Genomic DNA, 22,794 nt, shown 5'->3' with positions numbered 1-22,794 from the left:
AGTTTGCCACTTACATTAAGCACAACTCCTTCCAGGGCATCTTGTGGTTTGCTCCTCAGCCGTTTTGCAGTCTAAAATGAATCAAATAACACTTAAGTTATTAATAATTATAAAAACATACTTGTGTGATATTATTCTATAAGTATTCTTTGTATAAATAATATTGCTACACTTTGGTGAATAGAAGAAAAATGTAGCTTTGCATTAAAATACATCACCTTGACCGGATGCTTTATTGCTTCCCCCACGGTGAACCTGGACGTCTCTCGCACCAAAGACGGCTTCCCCAACCTGGCCTCGATGTAACGGCCTGCCACTCCGGTGGCACTGCGGGCTGAATACACGCCTACCGCTAAAAGAGTCAGTCCAGCGACCTGATTGGTACAAGGGGAGATGATCCAATATCACAGGAATGATTACATGTCACAATATAGTTAAGTTCAGCAACAGGCAGTTGGTCTGATGAAAGTTATTCAAACTGCACTTTTTGGGGGAATTTTGCCCATCGTCCACCATCATTATGAAAGACATGACGACGGATGTAATTTTTTTCAATGCATTCTAACTCGTAAATAAAAGTCAGCTTCCAACGGAGCCAATGGGAGGTCCTCTATTCCTCCCATAAAAAACCCAATAAATAACCATCCAAACCCCGCCAACAATACTCCATTTACATTTCCTGACATGAATATTAACCAAGTATTAGTGATATTGGTATTATAAGCACCAACACAGACAAACTATTTATAGCGGCCCTGTGATCACAACTTTTTGTGCCTATGTTTACATCATCGAGTGGTAAGTTGCTTCCTCACTTTTGGAAGTTTATTCTAGATCAAAAATCATTCCTCTCACCTGGATAGTGGAAAGATGAGAACGTATTCCAACATGTTACACTTTGACAGCCAATTTAGAACCGGGAATTGCAGGAACAACACAAAAAAAGGATTACGATTAATTCTTCATCTAAACGGGAATGTAAAAACATCCCATCAGTCGGCATCCTAATGACAGCAGACATTGTACAGTAAGTGATATTTTATTACGTCTGTTGGGTCTCAAAGTCTGCAGTGAGCATAAAAAAAGCTAACGTCGTGATGCATTTTTTTAAATTAATGCGCCGCGTATGCTTAAAATGAGCAAAATACGTAAATATTAAATGTATTATAAATGTTCCCATTACTACATTACATATATACTTATAGCATGTATATAAAACCTTAATGGAGGTGTTTGGATGTTCCTATGATTACAATCCCCTCAGCTATCGAGGCAGTAAAAAAGGGAATGTCAACATAACCATGGAAAACAATCAATCCATCCATTTTCTACCGTTTGTCCCATTCGGGGTCAATGTAAACAAAATTCTAAAATCCCATTGAACTCCTAAGAGTAACCTCTTTAAATTAAGGTGCAAAAATAAGTATGTAAGAAATGCTTAACAAATTAGTGCAATTGTTAATATGTAAACATAAAGAAACTTGATAACATGTTTTTGCAGGTTTACTCCCACAAAGTTAACTGGTCTGTGTGACATGTGATTTGATCTGTTGTTTTTATTTAAGTACGGAAATAAATGTAAGTTATGCAGCAATTACTATTTAAATATTATTGGTCTAAATTATTATTTTCAAAGTAGAACATTTGTTATATTTTGTTATGTACTTTCTTCAAACAATCCTGCAATTTAGTTCTTACCTGTTGAACCCGTTCATCCAAATAGGGAACGGACGAGGGTTGGAAAGAAAAGATGACTTCAGTCTGTTCTTAAAAAAATCCAAAAAAACTGCCATACTCCCGAGGTGACTTTTCCTGTTTCATCCACAATTTCTTCGGTCTCTGCAGCACTCATTTTTAGTTTCTCTTCTCACTCCATGCAGAGAATCAACAGTAAGACCACAAGATGGCGGAAATAAACTTGATAGTTGATACTGTTACGCGATTGGCTGTCAGCATGTCACTGACCAATTTCTGTTTTGTTAGGTTACCAGACCGCGAGTGTCTTTTGTTAATGCAAGCAATCATGATTCATTCTTTCCGGTTTCTTCCGACCAAACAAAAATATATATACAGTATATCGTTTTATCGAACACATTTTTACAGCTTTCAATTACGTGTCATCGCAATATATATTGATATAATTTTATTGGCCCAGCCCTACCATAAAATCAATGTTCCCTGTTTTTAGAGTGCATAACTATAAATGGAAAAATTGTACCACTGATGATTTTACGGTAAATTTCTGGTGATTGAGCTGCCAGGTTTTTACAGTAAAATCTACTGACTTTTATTTTTACATTGTAACCTTGCGGAAATGCCATCAATGATCGTTTGGCCTGAAAGAATTCAATATGAATATGTATTAGATTTGGTAGCCACCCTTTGGCGGGCCAAATTAAATGAGACGACGGACCAAGTTTGGCCCAGGGGGCCCACTTTGAGCATCCCTGCTCTGAAAGTATAATGGATCTTCTGAATGTCCGACAAAACGTTTCGGGATTGTTCTCATAGGAAACAATAGAAACAAAAACGTTTTTTGTTTTTTTTAAATATACACTTTAAAAACCCCAAACTAAAGCAGATACACAGGACTCAATAATTCATGCACACTGGGACTTTAGAGACATGTTTTTGTCAATGAAGATCAAGAAGCAGACGACTTACTGTAGCAGTGACTTTGTCCCAGTCGGACACAAATGTTCTGAATCCTTCTCCAAACACGGCACCTGCTGTCCTAAAAGCAGTAAATATGGATATTAAAATTAGCATGAGAACATTTACAGATTGTATAGTTGCAGGAGTGCCTAATGTTGTGACCAGCAGCGGATGTGTCTAAACAAGGGCTATTCTACTAAATTGTTCTGGCCTGCCATATTTTCACCAAACTACGCAAACTTCCCCCTTAACTTCATATTTCTGGCTCTGACAAACATTGAATTTGAACCGGACCAAAAGACAAATAGAATCATAAAAACTCCATGAAAACAGAAGCGCTCTGTCTTTAAGGACCTACTTTAAAGGTGTATAGAGGATCTTTGGCTAGTGTCATCGGAAGTCCTTAAAGACAGCTCCTGTCATATGATCTTTGACTTGCTTTTTTTGCATTGCGTCCCTTAAAAACTGCGACAAACACAGCTGTCAGATCAGGGTTTCCTCTAAACTGCCAAGACACCTGTGGCGGTGGGGGTGTGTGTATGGGTGTGGACACCATGACGTCAACGAGTAAGTTCGTATATTATTATTATTTTTTTATTTTTTTTTAAATGTTCAAAAACTGTATACATACATTAAAAACAAATCTGTTATTAATTGTGTTAACATGTTTTTTGGATCGTTTTGCCATATTTTCAGTTGTTGCTGCTTTTTGTACAATGTACTTTTGAGATTATTTCAAGTGTTTAGAGATTTTTTTAATTAAAAACAACTAACACATTTTGTATTTTCTTCTGGTGTTATTATACTCTGTAGTTGTGTTTAAAGACTCTTTACTTCTGGATTATTCATCAGTGGAGTTCACAAACATATCGAACTATTGTGGGCTCCAGACATCATTCTACACGACAAAACTGATGAAAACTTAGAAAAGCATGGAGGTATACAACTTCTTTGTAGACTGGGTCAAAGAAATTGGTATCGAGACTCTCCCGGATAAATATGCATCGTTTTCCTCGGGTAAGGTTGCATTTCATGATTTAACTTTGTGTCTCCTGTCATGTTTGTTGCCTGCCCCTTGCTGTTGCACGCGCCTTTTACGAGTATGTGTTTTTCCCCATCTTTATCAAAATATAACTATAGATGTCAACATTAAGCATGTGCTTTCTCATTTATGAATGTTGCCTTTGGTAAAAGCTGCTCACATTTGATGTATTTTATTTAGACTTGCCAAATTGGTGCTTTACGGAACACTCGTAGCAAAAATGTGTCTTAAGAAATACAAATAATATCAAGATAATACTTAAATGGGAAAAACTAAACAAAGTATATCGAACAAACCTTTAACAGGGTGGTCACTGCTGACAAATTTCACCACACCTAGTGTGTGTGACAATCATTGGTACTTTAACTTTAACTTAACTTGTGCATTCTTCCGCTCTGCTCCCTTGTACTGAAGTGCATGGTACTTTTGTCGTTGTCTTTCATAAACTCTTGCACTCTTCTGCCATTCTTGATTACCTCTCGAGGAACTCTTAAGAAACGTTTATCCTTTTAGCAATTTAAATGGTTAGTACAGACCAAAACAACGCCGGCATAGGGCATTTTTCTACAAGAAAGGCTAAATGGCACCTAGTACTCATTGAGAACAGACGCTGGCTTGACCACCACGCCTATTCAATGAGCCAGATGTGACATCATTTTGAATCCAAGCAATACACGGGCCTCTTTGTTGTGGAAATGCTGTGCCCTGAGGCCCAAAAGGTTAAGAACCCCTGCTCTATATAACAGGAGTGCTCTCCTGTCTTTTGCGACCTAATGCAAGAACACTAATCAAAGATCATCCATATGACTGGAGTGCTTAGGTGCATTTCTGACTCTGCAGTAAAAAGGTAAAAACGTTTTTGAGCTATCATTTTGGGGCGGGATTTGGTCTAAAGTGTTCCATCTTACTTGATAGACTCCAAGACCGTCTGTCGGTGCTCGGCGGCTTTCAGGCGGATTTGCTCGCGTATGATGTCTGCGTTCTCTCGCTCCACACGGGCTCGTGCCTTGGACTCAGCCTCGATACGCAGCATCTCATTCTTGTGCCTGAGCTCCATCTCGTGTTCGATGGTCGCTGTTGAGGGAAAGAAGATGTCATGCTTAAATGTCATCCACACTACACCGGCTATTGATGAAGCCGGCACGCTATTACCTTTCCTCATGGCTTCCTGTTTCTGAACGGACTCTTCCTGTTTGCGCAAGTTGTCGTCATTCAGCATTTGCTGAGGGGGAGAAACACACATTTGACATTTGCACAATTCAACATGGCCGAAAAGTGCATTTAATCCTATTACTTCATTATACCTCAGCTATTTGTTCCCTTCCTGTGTTTGATATGGGCGATATGGCCTAAAATCTATATCGCGATATACTTTGCAGCCTCCTGCGATAACATCAATCCATTCATTTCCTACCGCTTGTCCCTCTCAGGGTCACGAGGGGGCTGGAGCCTATCCCAGCTGCACTTGGGCGGAAAGCATAGTACACTGTATATCACCATATATTACTTGGTATATAAATGATAATAGAACAACTTCAAAATAGGTTATAAAGGCTCCTAATTTGGCAGCTGACATATGGAGTAGGGATGTAACGGTAAACAGTATAATGATAAACCGCGGTAAAACTCCAGACAGTTAGTAATACCGTGTAAATTTTTAATTGCCGAAAAACCATCATTTATTAATGCATTTTAGGAAACACAGCTTACTTCCCGTAACTTCACTGGCACTTGCGCACTAACATCGTTTGGCTTGAAAAGACATGGCGGAACACAACTACACAGACTTTGCCACAGAGATTTACCCTCGGAGTAAACTGAGCGGAGTTGGTTTAACTTAATTTTCCCTCGCTTCATTTCCGTGGAGTCTCGGTGTGCGTTTAAGACCGCACTGCTGTTTTTAGCCGGGGACACGTATGGACAATATTGAAGACGTACGCATTTGTACTACACTTAAAAGTATACAGCGAAGGAGAAAACTATTTGATGTTGCTTTCATTTTCTCAATACAGCATCCATCAGCTGCTGTGACAGAGTTAATGAAGGGCGGAAACATGCAGCAGGCGATGTGTCGGGAACGTTGCCACAATTTGTTTATAAGGTCTTTAGTTTGTTTGCTGGGATGCTCACTCGTCCTTTAATTAACTGCAACCTTTATCTGTGTTCAAATAACCTAAATACTAACTATAATGTTTTGTCATCTTATCGAATTGAACGCAGGCTGTGAAGATTGTGTATTCGATGTGAGAGGTATCACTCCAGTTTATTTTTGTTGGTCAAATTGTTGCACTGAACCTCTTGGAGGTGTTGTCAGAGAAGAACAAAGGTTATTTATTAGACTTTATCTTCATTAGCCAAACTGCTTTGAGTTTTATAATGATATCAAAAAGCAAACATTGTGTCATTTTTTATTTACAAAGTTATTACTTTAAAAACCATTCATGTGACATAGCATTTTGTTCATGTTTTATTGTGTATAGTCAATTCCTATAAGACATATTTCTGCTCAAACTCTTAATTTATCAGTCCCAATACAGCATCTACATGTACATATAAATAACTTAAAAAATACCTCCCTTGATCAGAATGTAAAAAAAAAAGAGATAAAAGGCATCACATAATGAGAAAAAGATGACACAATACTATTATTGAACAAAAAAACTAATATTTGTCTTTAAATATATGGATATAGTCTTTTTATTAGACATTACAAATTACACGATGGCGTCGCGTTCACACCCCACCCCAACTCTGTTTTACCTAACATAATGAATAATCGTGATTTCAATATTGATCAAAATGATCTTATTATGGCCATAATTGTGCAGTCTCACATATGAACACTATTTTTTATCTATATCGCAGTTACATCTTATGGCCATCAGGTGCCATCTTTCAAAATTCTTATATTGTTTTTTATTTTTGTAACTCTTATGTCCATAAAGTGCTGTCTTTTAAAATTTTTAACATTTAATTTATTTATTCATGTTGATTTTTTTGTGGCCATATTACTTTGTTTATAATGCTTTTGTTGCTTTCATATGCACATTCAATTTCTACTTGAGGTACATTAAACAGTGTTTTTATCTTCAATAATGTTTCTTTTACAAAGGAAATCCTTTTGAATGTGTTGTTTGTGTTTTTTTAAATAAAACCTGGTTAAAAGATTTCAGTATCAAAACTTTTTGAAAATTTTGAGCACATCTAAAAATACCGCGATAATAATGACAACCGTGATCATTTTGGTCACAATAACCGTGATAAGAAGTGTTCATAACGTGACAACCCTAATATGCAGTAACACGTAATTTGCGTAATGCGTAATTTCCAGTTGTCTTATTTTGACAAAATTATTAATAATCTACTTAAAAATTTACTGTTAAAATTTGGTTACTTTTTGTTGTAAAATTTTTCTATCTACACTTCTATTAAAATGTAATAAACACTTATTCTTCTTTTGTTTGTATACTTTACATAAGTTTTGGGCGATACTACAAATCTGGGTATCGATCCAATACCAAGTAGTTACAGGGGCAGTATTGGTAATACTAATGCTGATACTTCAAATTTTCAAGAGCAATGAATAATTACATTTTAGATCACAATTATAATCAGACAAACACAAGATGGCGTTGCAACAATATTAAATAAATATTTGAATTAATTCATACCATAAGCTCTGTTTTAAATCACCCTACTGGTCCAGGAACTTATTTCCCAGGTTTGTAAACAATTACGAAAAAACGACAATTAATTTTTTGACAGTACAAAATAGCGATCTAACCACTGTAGTATCGACGGAATACCTGACCTGATTCTATACTTGGTATCGTTACTGTCAATATTTGTGTTAATCTGCAATCAAGAGTCTAGCTTAACGGTTAGCATATGCTCCTACAGTGCATGTTTAGCTATTCATGGTCCTGCAGTGATAATGATACTTGTAAGAAACAGTTTATTTGCTGCCATGGAGGCGAGCATTACTGAGATTAGATTAGTGATTCTACCTAGCAAGCGAGGACTCTGCAGTACATTGTGGACGCGATCGTGCCATTGTCGCCGTCAAATTTAAAATACACAGCTACACTATATTGCCAAAAGTATTTGGCCACCCATCCAAATGATTAAAATCAAGTGTCCTAATCACTTGGCACAGGTGTATAAAATCAAGCACTTAGGCATGGAGACTGTTTCTACAAACATTTGTGAAAGAATGGGCCGCTCTCAGGAGCTCAGTGATTTCCAGCGTAGAACTGTCATAGGATGCCACCTGTGCAACAAATCCAGTCGTGAAATTTCTTCGCTCCTAAATATTCCAAAGTCAACTGTCTGCTTTATTATAAGAAAATGGAAGAGTTTGGGAACAACAGCAACTCAGCCACAAAGTGGTAGGCCACTTAAAGGCCTACTGAAACCCACTACTACCGACCACGCAGTCTGATAGTTTATATATCAATGAGGAAATCTTAACATTGCAACACATGCCAATACGGCCGGGTTAACTTATAAAGTGCAATTTTAAATTTCCCGGGGAACTTCCGGTTCAAAACGCCTTTGGAGGATGACGTATGCGCGTGACGTCGCAAGGTCCACGGAAGTGTTTGGACCCTTTTGGACACAATACACAGAGCTCTGTTTTCTTCGACAAAATTCCACAGTATTCTGGACATCTGTGTTGGTGAATCTTTTGCAATTTGTTTAATGAACAATGGAGGCTGCAAAGAAGAATGTTGTAGGTGGGATCGGTGTATGCGGCTGGCTGTAGCAACACAACAAGGAGGACTTTGTTGGATAGCAGACGCGCTAGCGGCGAACTCACCTTGACTTCCTACGTCTCCGGGCCGCCGACCGCATCGTCGATCGCTGGAACGCAGGTGAGCACGGGTGTTGAAGAGCAGAGGAGGGCTGGCTGGCATAGGTGGAGCGCTAATGTTTTTATCATAGCTCTGACAAGGTCCCGTTGTTAAGTTAGCGTCGTTAGCAACAGCATTGCTAGGCTTCGACAGGCGTCGAATACACATTAACCGTGTATTTACATGTCCAGTGTTTGGTTCGGTGTCTCCTGATAGTAGTATTGTTGATCTTCTGTCTATCCTTCCAGTCAGGGATTTATTTATTTTGTTTCTATCTGCATTTGAGACAGATGCTATCACGTTAGCTCCGTAGCTAAAGAGCTTCGTCGATGTATTGTCATGGAGATAAAAGTCACTGTTAATGTCCATTTCACCTTCTCGACTCTCATTTTCAAGAGGATATAGTATCCGAGGTGGTTTAAAATACAAATCCGTGATCCACAATAGAAAAAGGAGAGAGTGTGGATTCCAATGAGCCAGCTTGTACCTAAGTTACGGTCAGAGCGAAAAAATATATCTCTTGAACTGCATTCTAGTTCGTCACTCTAACGTTCCTCATCCACGAATCTTTCATCCTCGCTCAAATTAATGGGGTAATCGTCACTTTCTCGCTCCTAATATCTCTCGCGCCATTGTAAACAACGGGGAATTGTGAGCAGCACTACCGCTTGTGACGTCACGCTACTTCCGGTAGGGGCAAGGTTTTTTTTATAAGCGAGCAAAAGTTGTGAACTTTATCGTCGATTTTCTCTACTAAATCCTTTCAGCAAAAATATGGCAATATCGCGAAATGATCAAGTATGACACATAGAATGGATCTGCTATTCCCGTTTAAATTTTAAAAAATCATTTCAGTAGGCCTTTAAACTGACAGAGAGGGGTCAGTGGATGCTGAAGCGCATAGTGCAAAGAGGTTGCGACTTTCTGCAAAGTCAGTTGCTACAAAGCTCCAAACTTCATGTGACCTTCCAATTAGCCCACATACAGTACGCAGAGAGCTTCATGGAATGGTTTTCCATGGCCGAGCAGCTGCATCTAAGCCATACATCACCAAGTCCAATGCAAAGCGTGTAAAGCACGTCGCCACTGGACTCCAGAGCAGTGGAGATGCGTTTTCTGGAGTGACGAATCACGCTTTTCTATCTGGCAATCTGATGGACCAGTCTGTGTTTGGAGGTTGCCAGGAGAACGGTACATTTCGGACTGCATTGTGCCGAGTGCGAAATTTGGTGGAGGAGGAATTAAGGTGTGGGGTTGTTTTTCAGGAGTTGGGCTTGGCTCCTTAGTTCCAGTGAAAGGAACTTTGAATGCTCCAGGATACCAAAACATTTTGGACAATTCCATGCTCCAAACCTTGTGGAAACAGTTTGAAGCGGGCCCTTTTGTCTTCCAACATGACTGTGCACCAGTGCACAAAGCAAGGTCCATAAAGACATGGATGACAGAGTCTGGTGTAGATGAACTTGACTGGCCTGCGCAGTGTCTTGACCTGAACACGATAGAACACCTTTGGGATGAATTAGAACGGAGACTGAGAGCCAGGCCTTCTCGACCAACACCAGTGTGTGACCTCACCAATGCGCTTTTGGAAGAATGGTCAAAAATTTCTATAAACACACTCCGCAACCTTGTGGACAGCCTTCCCAGAAGAGTTGAAGCTGTAATAGCTGCAAAAGGTGGACCGACATCATATTGAACCCTCTGGGTTAGGAATGGGATGGCACTTCAAGTTCATATGTGAGTCAAGGCAGGTGGCCAAATACTTTTAGCAATATAGTGTATGTTTCTTTAAAATTAGGGATGGACCGATTATCGGCGCCGATATTTGGCAATTTGACGTAGGGCTGGGCGATATATCGATATACGCGATATATCGCGGGTTTGTCTCTGTGCGATATATCGCGTATATCGATATATCGCCCAGCCCTACGTCAAATTGCCAAATATTGTGATATTCGACTATATCGTGATATTCGAGTATACGTTCTCACGCAGTAGCTTTTAGCTGCTAGCATTACACTACAGGCTCTCCTCACTCTTTCCTGTGTCTCCTTCTCACAGACAAACAAGCGCACCTTCTTACGCACGTCACATACTGTCACGACATACGTCACATACGTATACGCCCTCGCGCAGCAAAGAGGTAGCAGCATGGGTAACGTTAGCACAGCCGTGCGAGTGGTAATACGAGAGAGAGAAGGTGCAAATCTGGTGACAAATGAAGGAATAATTATTTCCCCCAAAAAACAGCAGGGGGTCCATCGTCTGGCAGTGGTTTGGCTTCAAGTGGCAATATGTCGAACAGACAACCGTAATTTGTCAAGTGTGGGGCAAAAGCGTTGCTATAAAAAGTAGCATTACTGCTAATATGTAGCATCATTTGAAAAGTCACCTGCTAGAAAATGAAGAGTGCTTACTCCGCATGTCAACATCTCAGTTCGGTGCCACACGCCCACACCATCAAAATGCCAAGGCAAACATTTTCAGATCAACACTGTATGAAAAAAATTGTGATTTTTTTTGTTGTGATTTCCTTCTCTGCATGAAAGTTTTAAAGTAGCATATATTAATGCAGTATGAAGAAGAATGTTTTAATGTAGACACATAGAATCATCATACTGCTGTGATTATATGCATCAAGTGTTCATTATAGGCTAAGGCAAAATATCGAGATATATACCGTGTATCGCGATATGGCCTTAAAATATTGCGATATAAAAAAAGGCCATATCGCCCAGCCCTATTTTGATGTATATCGATATCGGCCTTCTTTTATCGGTATCAGCCAATCTTACTAGTACAACAGAAATACAACAGGAGATACAATAAATACACATAAGGCTGAAACGACGCGTCGACGTAGTCTACGTCATCGGTTACGTAAATACGTCGACGCCGTTTTTGTGCGTCGACGCGTCGCATATTTACGTAACACTACCGTCATGGCGGAGCGCAAAGCAGACTGTGCGAGCGAGGGGGAAAAAGCATGCCAAAAGTCGTCAAAAGTGTGGGAGTATTTCAATACACAGCCTAATAATGTTGTTGTATGCACACTGTGTCGAGCGTAAATGGCCTATCATAGCAGCACAAGGGCTATGAACGAACATTTGAAAAGAAAACCATCAACTAGTCAATCGTCCGCGTTAGCATACGTTGTCATCATTACACAAAAACATGAATGTGTCATTTGTATCTGCTAGGGGTGTAACGGTACGTGTTTTGTATTGAACCGTTGCGGTACGGGGCTTTCGGTTCGGTACGGGGGTGTACCGAACGAGTTTCTAAGCTAAAGCTAACTTTAGCTGCTAAAGTCTTAACAAGCTGCTTTGCTCCTTCTGCCTCTGTCTCAGCACGCAGCATTGTTCCACCCACACAACCATCTGATTGGTACACACAAAGCATTATCAGCCAATCAGCAGTGCGTATTCAAAACGTTACCAGCCAATCAGCAGTGCGTAGTCAGCGCTTCAGCGTCGAGCAGATAGGTGTTTAGCAGGTGAGCATCAGGCAGCGGACTCTCCCCAAATGATAATAAACACCTCCCAGTCAACTACTAGTAACATCACTATGAGCCCGTTGACCTTCTAGAAACTTAAACTGCAGCTCAGCTCACTCGCAGTCCTGGCTTGAGGTGAAGGCTAATTACCTCTCAGTTCCAGCCACATCGACACCTTCTGAGCGTAGACATGCTAACCTTTCTTCATTACAACTGTTAGTCACTCACTGGAATGAGTAGAATTGGTTATTGTGTACTGTGTTGGACTGGATGTTTATTTTGCACATTTTAAAAGCAATACTTAATGTTTACAGTGCTCCAGAATATTTAGATTGGCACTTTTTTGTATTGGATGTTTATCTTTATTTTTGCACATTTTAGCAAATAAGCAATAGTTTCACTTTTGTTGAAATGTTTACACTGTTGTTACAGAATATTTCGTTTTGCACTTTTTTGTATTGGATGTTTATCTTTATTTTTGCACATTTTAAAGCAAAATAAGCAATACTTTTACTTTTGAAATGCTTATACTATTGCAGAATATTAAGATTTGCACTGGATGTTTACTTTTATATTTGCACATTAAAAAGCAAATAAGCTACTTTTAATTTTGTTAAAAGTTAAAAGTTTTAAATGTTTACATTGTTACAGAATATTTTGTCATGTTGTTGTCAATGTTGACTGAGTGGCCATACTTTTTTTTTTTGTAAATAAAAGCCATGCCTTTTGAAAAAACTGGCCTACATTTATTTTTTCATCTTCATTTTAAGTAAAATAAAATAAAAAATAATCGGTAAAAGGAAAAATAATCTATAGATTAATCGGAAAAATAATCTATAGATTAACCGATTAATCAAAAATAATAATCTATAGATTAATCGATAGAAAAATAATCGTTAGCTGCAGCCTTAAATACACATATGATACCAGTATTTACTATTAAAAAATAGTAATAAGTAGAGAGTAAGTTAATAGTAATAACCATTGTGTCTGTCTGCTAAGCTGCTGCCGTGCTCAAACGAACCTACCAGCCAACCAACCAATATTTCAGAGTTCCTCACGAGGGAAGCTTCTTAAACTTCTATAAACTGCTATAAAATTGATTAGCTTGCAAGTTGTTGTGATGTAGAAAAATCCCATATTTTACCAAATTTCAGGAGATTTGCCATATTTTGAAATGCAAATGTTGATGCTCCTCTTAGACACACATAATAAAGGTGTTTGTGATATCCCCTGATGTTTTTGGTGCTAAATTAACAACAACATGCAGCTTTTACATGCAGCTTTACAGTGTTGTGTGCGGAGCTGAACGAACAAACCTACCAATCACGGTGGGGTTTATGGCTCTCGAGGGCGAGACATTGACCGGGCTTGATGTAAGCAGAGAAACACTGGGTGAAAGTTACAGGAGTGTTGCTATGGAGAATTTTCTTCCGTGCCTAGCTGGCTGCCTCGTTTCTATTGTGCACACGCGGATTCGTCCCAGTGCGCCGCGTTCACAACACTTCCAGAAATATGTTTTTAAAGTTGCTACCCAGCGGGACATTAATTATTTATTATATGTCGTGGCTAACTGTGGTGGATCCCAAGAAGCGCCGAGGACAAGAGTGGTGAGTGTGACAAGTCCTTTATTTTCCACACCAGGGGTGCCCACACTTTTTCAGCAGGCGAGCTACTTTTTAAATGACCAAGTCGAGGTGATCTACCTCATATATACATATGTTTATATATACAGTATAATTTATATTTATTTAGCTGTTTTTGTTCACATGTTGAAGGTGTACAAAATACATGCATGTTTAACATAGATTCCCTTCTTTCATGAAGACAAGAATATAAGTTGTTGTATTACCTGATTCTGATGACTTGCATTGATTGGAATCAGACAAGATTCACAGTAGTGCTGACAACGTCCACATTTTCGATTTTACATTGTGGAGGAGAAAAAAAGTCCTCCTTTCTGTCCAATACCACATTGAAGTGGTTAGTTTTGGCATCTTATTTGTCAAGCTTCCATATTCGTTTTTATACATTTTACAAGAAATACATTAACGGCAAACTCCGTGGCTTGCTAGCTTGTTTGCGTTAGCTTTCGGAGACTCTTCTTTTGTTAGCGCAGGCAGGATGGAGCAGCACTTTTATTGTGAAGACAGGAACTGTGCAGTCAGTCTTTAGGCTTTTGACTGGAGGTACGGTTGAAATAAAAATAGTTTCTTTACTTCCTGACGGCCTTTTTTTCCTTCACACTCCGCTGGCAACAGCCAGCATTATTTCACAAGATCCTCGGGTGCCTTGAATGTCAATCAAGTGACGAAAGTGACATCATAGTGAAGATTTATGATCGCTAATTATTAGGTCTATTTTTTCAATGCCTGGCTGGCGGTTGACCGGTAGCTCGCAATCGACATAATGGACATCCCTGGTCCAAAAAAGGCTCAGGGACAAAGTCACAAAACATGATGAGCAGGCAAACTGGGACGGGCAGGAAGGCACATATGTTGGCAATACAAGTCCCCAATAACCCAAAACAATTATAGGGTCACACCGTTATTTGTGGTTCATTATTTTATATTTGCATCACCCTATTTGCATTGCATTTGCGTTGCCTCACACGATGAACACTACATATATTTCTGTTTGATTTAATTTGTCTTTTATTACTACGTTTACAACAACAACAGCACGGTGTCATTTCTGCTTCTGTTTCGAGTGACAGCACGGCAGATAAGACTCCAGGAGCAGTCGCCTTTTTGCACTCGCGTTCCCAGTACTTTGTACCATCTACAAATGCCATGGTGTTCTTGTCATCATGAAAGACATGAACATCGAGCGCAAAAACAAAAGGAGATTGCTATTATCCGCCGACCGCCATGCTGTTGAACAGGAAAACGCGGAAATGACGCACAATGTGGCGAAACACGACAGTGACACCAAATTAATTTAAACATATTCCACATCACCAAACATGCATTTACTTGTTTTCTTATTGATTTTTAATTTGTTTATTTATTTTTGTATCTTATTTTGTGTTAAAATATAAATATAAAGACATTTAGGAAGATTGGATTTTTTTCAACTAAACTTTTCTTGAGGAATACCTGATGCAGCCCAGCCTACCCGGACTCTGCCTCCAGCAGCCCCCAGGTAAATTGAGTTTGAGACTCTGGCCTAAGCAGTCATAGACAAATAGACCGAGGTCTGACTTAATAATGATGGATAAACAAAATTCAGGATCAATTATGTCTGACACTGTGGTTCTTCTTCCATATATACCTTGTAAACACCCTATGCTTATATTGTTTCTTAACCTGGCGCATATTAATACTTTGATTGACGTCTTTGCTCAATATAAACTCCACATACTGATATACAAATATGGACTCACCTGCTGTCTCAGTTGGTCCTCATAGCGCTGCCTGGCCAGCTTGTCCTGGTACTGAGCTCTCTGTTGTGAAGGGATGTATTAGCATACATTTCACAATAAAACATAAATGGAGTTTAAAAAAACCTTACAGCTTGATGTTGCTTTGTCTCCTCATTCAGAGTTTTTCTCCTCTCCTCTCCCTGAACTCGTATCTGGTCGCCTTTTAGCTGCTCCACTGCTGCTTCATACTCCTGTCATGGCGGAAAACAACACAAGTATTGATTGATTGATTGAAACTTTTATTAGTAGATTGCACAGTGAAGTACATATTCCGTACAATTGACCACTAATGGTAACACCCGAATAAGTTTTTCAACTTGTTTAAGTCGGGGTCCACTTAAATTGATTCATGATACAGATATATACTATCAAATATATACTAACATCATAATACAGTCATCACACAAGTAAGTAAGTAAATTGTATTTATAAAGCGCTTTTCACAGATAAAATCACAAAGCGCTGTACAAAACATAGGTGAAGTAAAACAACAATTCAATTAAAACAACAGGGGAAACATCATAAAAAGGATACAAAGTGGATTAAAAATTATAGTTAAAAGGTGCATTAACTAAAAGATTTACTAAAAACAGAAGTTTTAGACTTAGACTTAGACAAACTTTAATGATCCACAAGGGAAATAAATTGTTCAACACAGTAGCTCAGTTACAATGATGGAAAGTGTAAGGATGGAAAGGAGACATCATTGGTACTTTAACTTTAACAATGCAGGTATAAATAGACTAATATAGCGATAAAAAAATCTCACATATATACGAATATATACATAATATGTGTACATTATATATACAGATATATTATATTATATTATGTATATAACATATATACAATATATACCAATGACAATGCACAATATTACAGTATATACAGTATATGTGACAGCAGCAGCATAAAATAGAGAGTAGATCCAGCAGGAAATAGAAAATAGACATTATAAACATTATAAACAAAGATTAGTAGCTAACATGTCAGGTGTCAGATGTCATCTATTGCTGTATGGCGAGTGATTGTACAGCTGGATGGAGTGTGGAATGAAGGAGTTCTTGAATCGCACAGTGCGGGAAGGAAGTTGAAGGAGCCTGTTGGAGTATGAGCTCCGCTGTCCCTTAATTTTTTTTCAAATGTTTCTTAAAAGTGTCAACACAGTCAAGATCACGGAGGGACTGGTGCAAATTGTTCCAGAGTCTGGGAGCTATAGCCTGGAATGCCAGGTCTCCACGGGTTTTAAAACAAGTTTTTGGGATCTTTAGAAGACCCTGGACTGAAGACCGGAGGCTGCGCCCTGAGGAGTAGGGGCATAGCAAATCAGTGATGTACTGAGGAGTCCCACCATGCAACGCACGGAATGTCAGGACTAAAATATTAAACTCAATGCGGAATTTAACTGGAAGCCAATGAGGACTGGATAGAAGTATATTGTGGGAGAATAAAAGCTGAAGGTTTACTGCAGGGGTACTGAGCCTGGGGGTGGGGGCGTGCAATGGATGATGGATTTCAGGGGGTGCGAAAGGATCAAATAAAAATGCAATGCAGCACGGTGGAACAGGGGTTAGTGTGTGTGCCTCACAATACTAAGGTCCTGGATTCGATCCTGGGCTCTGGATCTTTCTGTGTGGGGTTTGCATGTTCTCCCCGTGACTGCGTTGGTTCCCTCCGGGTACTGCGGCTTCCTCCCACCTCCAAAGACATGCACCCGGGGATAGGTTGATTGGCAACACTAAATTGGCCCTAGTGAGTGAATGTTGTCGGTCTAACTATGTTGGCCCTGCGATGAGGTGGCGTCTTGTCCAGGGTGTACCCCGCCTTCTGCCAGAATGCAGCTGGGATAGGCTCCAGCACCCCCCGCGACCCTGAACGGGACCAGCGGTAGAAAATGGACGGATGGATGGATGGATGCGATAAATTATGGTGAAGCAGACCACACGCATATAAGAAACACATATGAATACTACAGTCCCCTTTACTATACCTTAATTTTGCTCTGATGCTCCATCTGCGTGCTCTGCTCCTGCATGCGAGCCAAATCCAGAGCTTCTTTGGCATGTCCTGCATGGACGTGACACGGACACACATAATAATATAGCTCAGCTATGCAACCAAAGACTCTGTGCATGCTTTTGCTGATATGAATTGTATTTTGAAGGGAATGGACACCTTTGAACCCTGCCGGTCGTTTTGAATGAACTGTGAAATTAGCTGCTTTCAGCAGTTAGCATATAGTATGAATGTGTTATGACTTGTACTACTCCAAAAAAGAACATACGTCCGCCCTCTTCTCTGTCTGGACACTTACGGGACTTGTCGAGGTCCTTTGCCGCCTGAGCAGCCCTCTCGAGCCCGGTGGGGTCGAAGTTGCTCCATTTGTCCTTGGGTTTATCACCACCGCCACTGGACCCACCGGCAGGCGGTGGCGGTGGCGGCGGAACAGGCAGACCAGGAGGAGGCTCCGGTTGTCCCCTATTCAGGCCGAAAAGCCACGACATTTTCGGGTCTAAAAAAAGCGTAATGTGAGGAGCAGCGGAGGAGACGCGGGAGGCTGCCGAAGATCTGTCACTGCACTTCCTCCACGCGCGTGCCACTCAGCAGATCTCTGCGCATGTGCAGCACGAAGGACCGGTAACGCTGAAGAACAACGACCACAATTGGCTCTGAGTTAGTATTCTTTATTTTCATTGGCTAACGCGACTGCGCAGGTCATTCATAGGAACCCCACCCAGTCAGGATACGGTAGCTGTGAAGGGACAAAATGCACACTAGCCTCTTTAAAGGACATGGCGGTATATTGCGTCAGGCCGTCATGCTTTGAAAGTCAAACAACTTTGACTTTGCTGGATGTCCTTGGTTCGTTTTGAAACAGAAATAATTCCATCTATCCTGTTTCTACCGCGTGTCCCTCTCGGGGGTGGCTGGAGCCTATCCCATTATTGTGTTGATTTATGTTTTTTTAAATATATATTGATAACACAAAGCATCCATTCATTGTCTATACTGCTTGTTCTAAATGCCAGTCAATCTCACTCATATTCATACCAGATAAAAAAGTATTTTCAAGTAAATCATTTTTAATGCAGCATATGTACCTAATTATGTATTTGATATGCATTAAACATGGACACTCGTTTTTGATTATAGTAGAAAACAGACATTGTTGCATGTATCAAAATGTTTATTTAACTTGACATTCAGGGGACAAGCACACGATGAGAAAAAATATTTACAAAGTGTGGGGGGGCATGACCACTCATTTCTATCAGAAAATATAAGAAATGTTGAATTGATATTGCAATGATACACACACAATACATCAGTCTTTACACTTACATGTTGGTCAAAAGAGTGAGGAAAAAAACAATCTTGTTCTAACGACCAATAATATCACATGACAAAACAAAACCGTACGCAGCGGAGAACCAATGTTAAATAAAAAAATGTACGCGTCAACTCTGTTATTTTAATAAACATCTCCACAATCTGAGTCCATTAATGCTGCACGACCACACGGGAGAAGACACCAGGAGGCTCTTTGCCGTCACCCAACGCTGCACAGAAGCCTTCTTGTTGCCGGGCTCTGGCCAGCTTGGCAAGCGAGAGGAACGACCGAGGCTCTGTGACGGCCAGCTCGCTGATAACCTTTCGGTTGAGCTGCACGCTGCTCTGTAGGGATAAACATTACCATTAGTGCACAAACTAATTAGAATTATCCAACACAAGAGGAGTGTGACGGAACTAGCAGGAATGAACTTACCTTTGTTAGGTTGTTCATGAGGACGGGATACTTCATGCCATGCTCTCGGGATGCTGCTGCTATACGTGTAATCCAAAGCTTGAATATTACAAACAAAAACCATGGATTATATTAGTATTACAAATCAATGTTTTTAGTCACATCCGGTTACCTGTAGCACCGTTAATGTGCTTGCATTCATTCGTGTGCATACTCTCAACATCTAGATATTTCTGTGCATACATTTTCTGGTTTTTAGCAAATTTTTAGTAGGAAATCCACACAATTCTTTGTACATGAGGCCCCGGGTGCATTAAAAAGCAGCGTTACAATACTGTAAGTAGTTGTAATAACATGCTACTTTTACTGTAAAGCCCCATTATGTTGTTCTTATGAAGGTGAACAGGCAGCACCAAATCTATTTGTGGCAATCCAACTGTATTTGTATGGGAAACACTGACGAGAGGTTAATGGGTTTGTAATATTTTGGCCCACTTGTGTGGTTGAATAAGAATGTCAAAATATTGATTGATAGCCTCAAAAAGACCACTCAGTGGCTGTACCATTTTTAACATGACTAATAAATTGATCGATTTAAACTATTATACAAACATCAGGTCTGGTTCAAATATAGAGATGAGGGTCTTTAAACAGACTTGCTGTTGTACTCTGTCTCAAAGTGTTAACATGTGCTCAATGTTTCTTTACCATTATTGCTAGGTTGTCTATTAATATTGTTGGTATTTTGTCCCTTACTATTGTTGGTATGTTCATTCTTCTTACATTGTTGATACAAATGATTGTTACAGTGTAATAATTATTGTTAACTTTGGTAATGCCACCATGATACAACATTTGTATTATAATCCCTAAACAAAGTAACAGTGAAACTCAATGTATTAATCACTGAATGGATAACTGGGAGTGGGATTAAATAAGTGATCTTCTGTCCACTCCCTTTCAGGCAAAACTGGATCATCATGCTTACATACTGTACATTACCTTTTGCATAATATTAATTTATATTATGTGTTGTCTACCTTGTACTTTTTTTTATGTCATTGCCTGAAATAAATTAATAAATGAAAAATGAATATCTTACTCACTACTGGCTGCAGCTTTGATTTATTTTAAAAGCAGGTGGCTTTAGCATGCATTTTTACATCCTATATTTACTGAAATCATTTATTTCAATAGAAATCAGTGATCCCCAACCACCGGTCCGTGACACGTTTGCTACCAGGCTGCACAGAGATATTAAATAATTTATAACCGACCGCATTTCCTAATACTTAACTTTCGCCAGTCCCACCAGACACACCAATAAGCTTGATCATAGATGTATTATACAGCTCCTGATACGACGTCGCCATTTGCTATATTTGTTACATCTTTGTAACATGGGACAATGCACACTAATAAACATATCAAATCTAAAGGTGACAAATCGTAGCCAAAAGCTAGGTTCCATCTGCAGTCAGCAGCCGGTTGATGACCTAAGATCAGGGCAGATCAGGAACAAAGTGACCATAGTAGTTAAAGTGCATAAGGCAGATGGAGAAGTGCTAAATTGTTGCATATAATAATTGGGCTGAAGGAAAAAAATACACACCTCTTTTGGCCTGGTAAGTTAAAGTGCTGGTGTTATTGCAAGTAGTTCTATTATATAAGTAGTTAGCAACAACAGATGTATTTACGCATGGAAAATTGGACCAAAAAAAGCTACATATGAAATATTGCAAATAAAAATAAAAATCCACAGAAGTATATTGGAACTAATAGCAAGTATTTATAGCTTGATTATATATCCATGCTCTTGTCCTTGAATGTGATGTATCATCTATAACCAATCAAATACTACAGCTAAAAAAAAAGCCTACTACGAGCAAAAATGATTAAAAAAAACTAAAGTATAGGAGTGTTGGAGCCAAATTTCCTTATTTTGTTTGTTTTGTTTTTATATTTGTTTTCTCTAAATGATTGCTGGCGACAAAACACAGGTGTGTTCCTTCATGGATGGGACCGTTGCTATGGTGCGGTTGCCATGGTGACCTCATTTAATCTAGGGTACAGGTGGTAGCACTCAGGTGCGATTGTATGGAGGACACAAACAGTTTTCGACCGTGCCGTGCGTGGTCGGGTCTCGCTGCTGTGACAATGTTCAATTCAAGGTCGGCATACTAACAATGACATTATGTTCTATAGCCTACATTTGATTTCATTTTGATAGCTTAAAATAAACGGATTGTCATATCCAAACGTGTTTCCACAGTACTGGACATTGAATCATTTGCACGCGTCAAACTAAGTCATCACAGTCGCCCTCAGTATCAGCTTAAAGGTAAAGGCTACACATGGAGAGCTTTTTTGCAAAGGGAAAAGGCCAGGGGCTGCCACTAAATCCACTGAGTTTTTTCATGTATTCATTTTTCATGCACTGATTTGCTATATTTATCTGCCACACATGGAAGGCTGGTCTGTGAAAATAATGCCTACATTAAGCCGGTCCCTGGTGCAAAAAAGGTAGATGGCTAAGTAAAATGGGTATGGTGCTTTTCTACCTTCAAGGTACTCAAAGCGCTTTGACACTATTTCCACATTCACCCACACTTTCACACACTGATCGGGAGCTGCCATGCAAGGCCCTAACCACGACCCATCAGGAGCAAGGGTGAAGTGTCTTGCTCAAGGACACAACGGACGTGACAAGGTTGGTGGTAGGTGGGGATCGAACCAGGAACCCTCAGGTTGCTGGCACGGCCCAAGTACAGCGAATGAAGCCTCAGGAAGCTTTGCCCTCGATTAACTAATTTGATGAAAAATTGCCATTATCGCAGTTTTCTCACACAAAATCATGCACTTATAAAGGCCAATCATGAAATATAAATATCTCACCGTTCTAATGTTGCGTTTCTTCAATTTGCGACCTTTAGTCGCGTAGACAAAAGCCCTCCTCACCGCCCGCACAGCCAGACTGTAACATCGGTTCTTCCTGCCTCTGAAGTGCTGAAAGACACGCAAAAAAAACGTCATAACGGTCACATCTTGAATTTTTGCAATGATCTTTAAAATCCTAGCGTCATTTCTCAACAATGGTGGATCACATGGTAAGACATGTGTTGTTTCCACGCTCCAGTCCTACTTCCTTACCCGAGCATGCTTGAGGAGTTCTTGGACCTTCCAGTATCTGTCAGGTCCGCGGCTTCTCGCCCAAAGGGTACAAGACAGGAACACCATTTTGGATGTTGCCTCTTGCAAAAATAGTGAATGTGACCTTTTGCACCAGCTCCACTTGAGCCGAGCTCGTCTGGTCTGTCACGCACCTCAAGCAGCACGCACAGTAGTAGCGGCACATTGGGTGTGCTTGGTTCTTATTACGGGGAATCCGAAACGCGGCTCGTGTAATCATATGTACTCAAACAGGAACAGGATAAATTAAATAATAATTAAAAATACTGGACATAAAATGAATTTGTATTAAATTGTGTCGATAACGTCCTTTGTACACCATAAAATGACTTAGTTTTCTGCAGTGCCTTTGCACCTTTTGTGATGCTTTCAAACAAAACAAGCGCTTCC

General features: G+C 39.7%; 2 protein-coding genes across 2 annotated transcripts in view; both read right to left on the bottom strand.

Annotated features, from left to right (window-relative positions):
• The window catches only part of atad3 (ATPase family AAA domain containing 3), a 31,876-nt gene extending 13,757 nt beyond the window's left edge, over positions 1-18,119 (bottom strand). The window contains exons 1-9 of the mRNA XM_062053264.1: positions 17,785-18,119; positions 17,461-17,537; positions 15,560-15,661; positions 15,432-15,491; positions 4,850-4,919; positions 4,606-4,771; positions 2,665-2,734; positions 219-374; positions 15-71 (exon numbers count right to left, since the gene is read on the bottom strand). Coding sequence (XP_061909248.1) covers positions 15-71; positions 219-374; positions 2,665-2,734; positions 4,606-4,771; positions 4,850-4,919; positions 15,432-15,491; positions 15,560-15,661; positions 17,461-17,537; positions 17,785-17,974 — 948 coding nt within the window. The 5' untranslated portion in view covers positions 17,975-18,119. The remainder of the gene's footprint in view (positions 1-14; positions 72-218; positions 375-2,664; positions 2,735-4,605; positions 4,772-4,849; positions 4,920-15,431; positions 15,492-15,559; positions 15,662-17,460; positions 17,538-17,784) is intronic.
• A 739-nt stretch (positions 18,120-18,858) lies between these two features.
• mrpl20 (mitochondrial ribosomal protein L20) lies at positions 18,859-22,786 on the bottom strand. The gene is made up of 4 exons (XM_062053251.1): positions 22,366-22,786; positions 22,111-22,221; positions 19,237-19,314; positions 18,859-19,145 (listed from the first exon to the last, which is right to left on the bottom strand). Exons 1-4 carry the CDS (start codon positions 22,450-22,452, stop codon positions 18,972-18,974), a joined length of 450 nt encoding a protein of 149 aa, XP_061909235.1. The 5' UTR covers positions 22,453-22,786; the 3' UTR covers positions 18,859-18,971.
• Positions 22,787-22,794: the final 8 nt, after the last annotated feature.

This window comes from Entelurus aequoreus, linkage group LG01, assembly GCF_033978785.1.
Source record: "Entelurus aequoreus isolate RoL-2023_Sb linkage group LG01, RoL_Eaeq_v1.1, whole genome shotgun sequence".
NCBI lineage: Eukaryota > Metazoa > Chordata > Actinopteri > Syngnathiformes > Syngnathidae > Entelurus > Entelurus aequoreus.
This window is presented reverse-complemented; position numbering and strand designations above follow the sequence as displayed.

Bases quoted from the DNA above. Each gene is read 5' to 3' on its own strand.
- mrpl20 (XM_062053251.1), bottom strand. From the start codon at position 22,452: ATGGTGTTCCTGTCTTGTACCCTTTGGGCGAGAAGCCGCGGACCTGAC. The intron at 19,315-22,110 runs GTGAGATATTTA...GTAATATTCAAG, and splicing joins AGAAACGCAACATTAGAACG to CTTTGGATTACACGTATAGC. The intron at 19,146-19,236 runs GTAAGTTCATTC...TTATCCCTACAG, and splicing joins TCATGAACAACCTAACAAAG to AGCAGCGTGCAGCTCAACCG.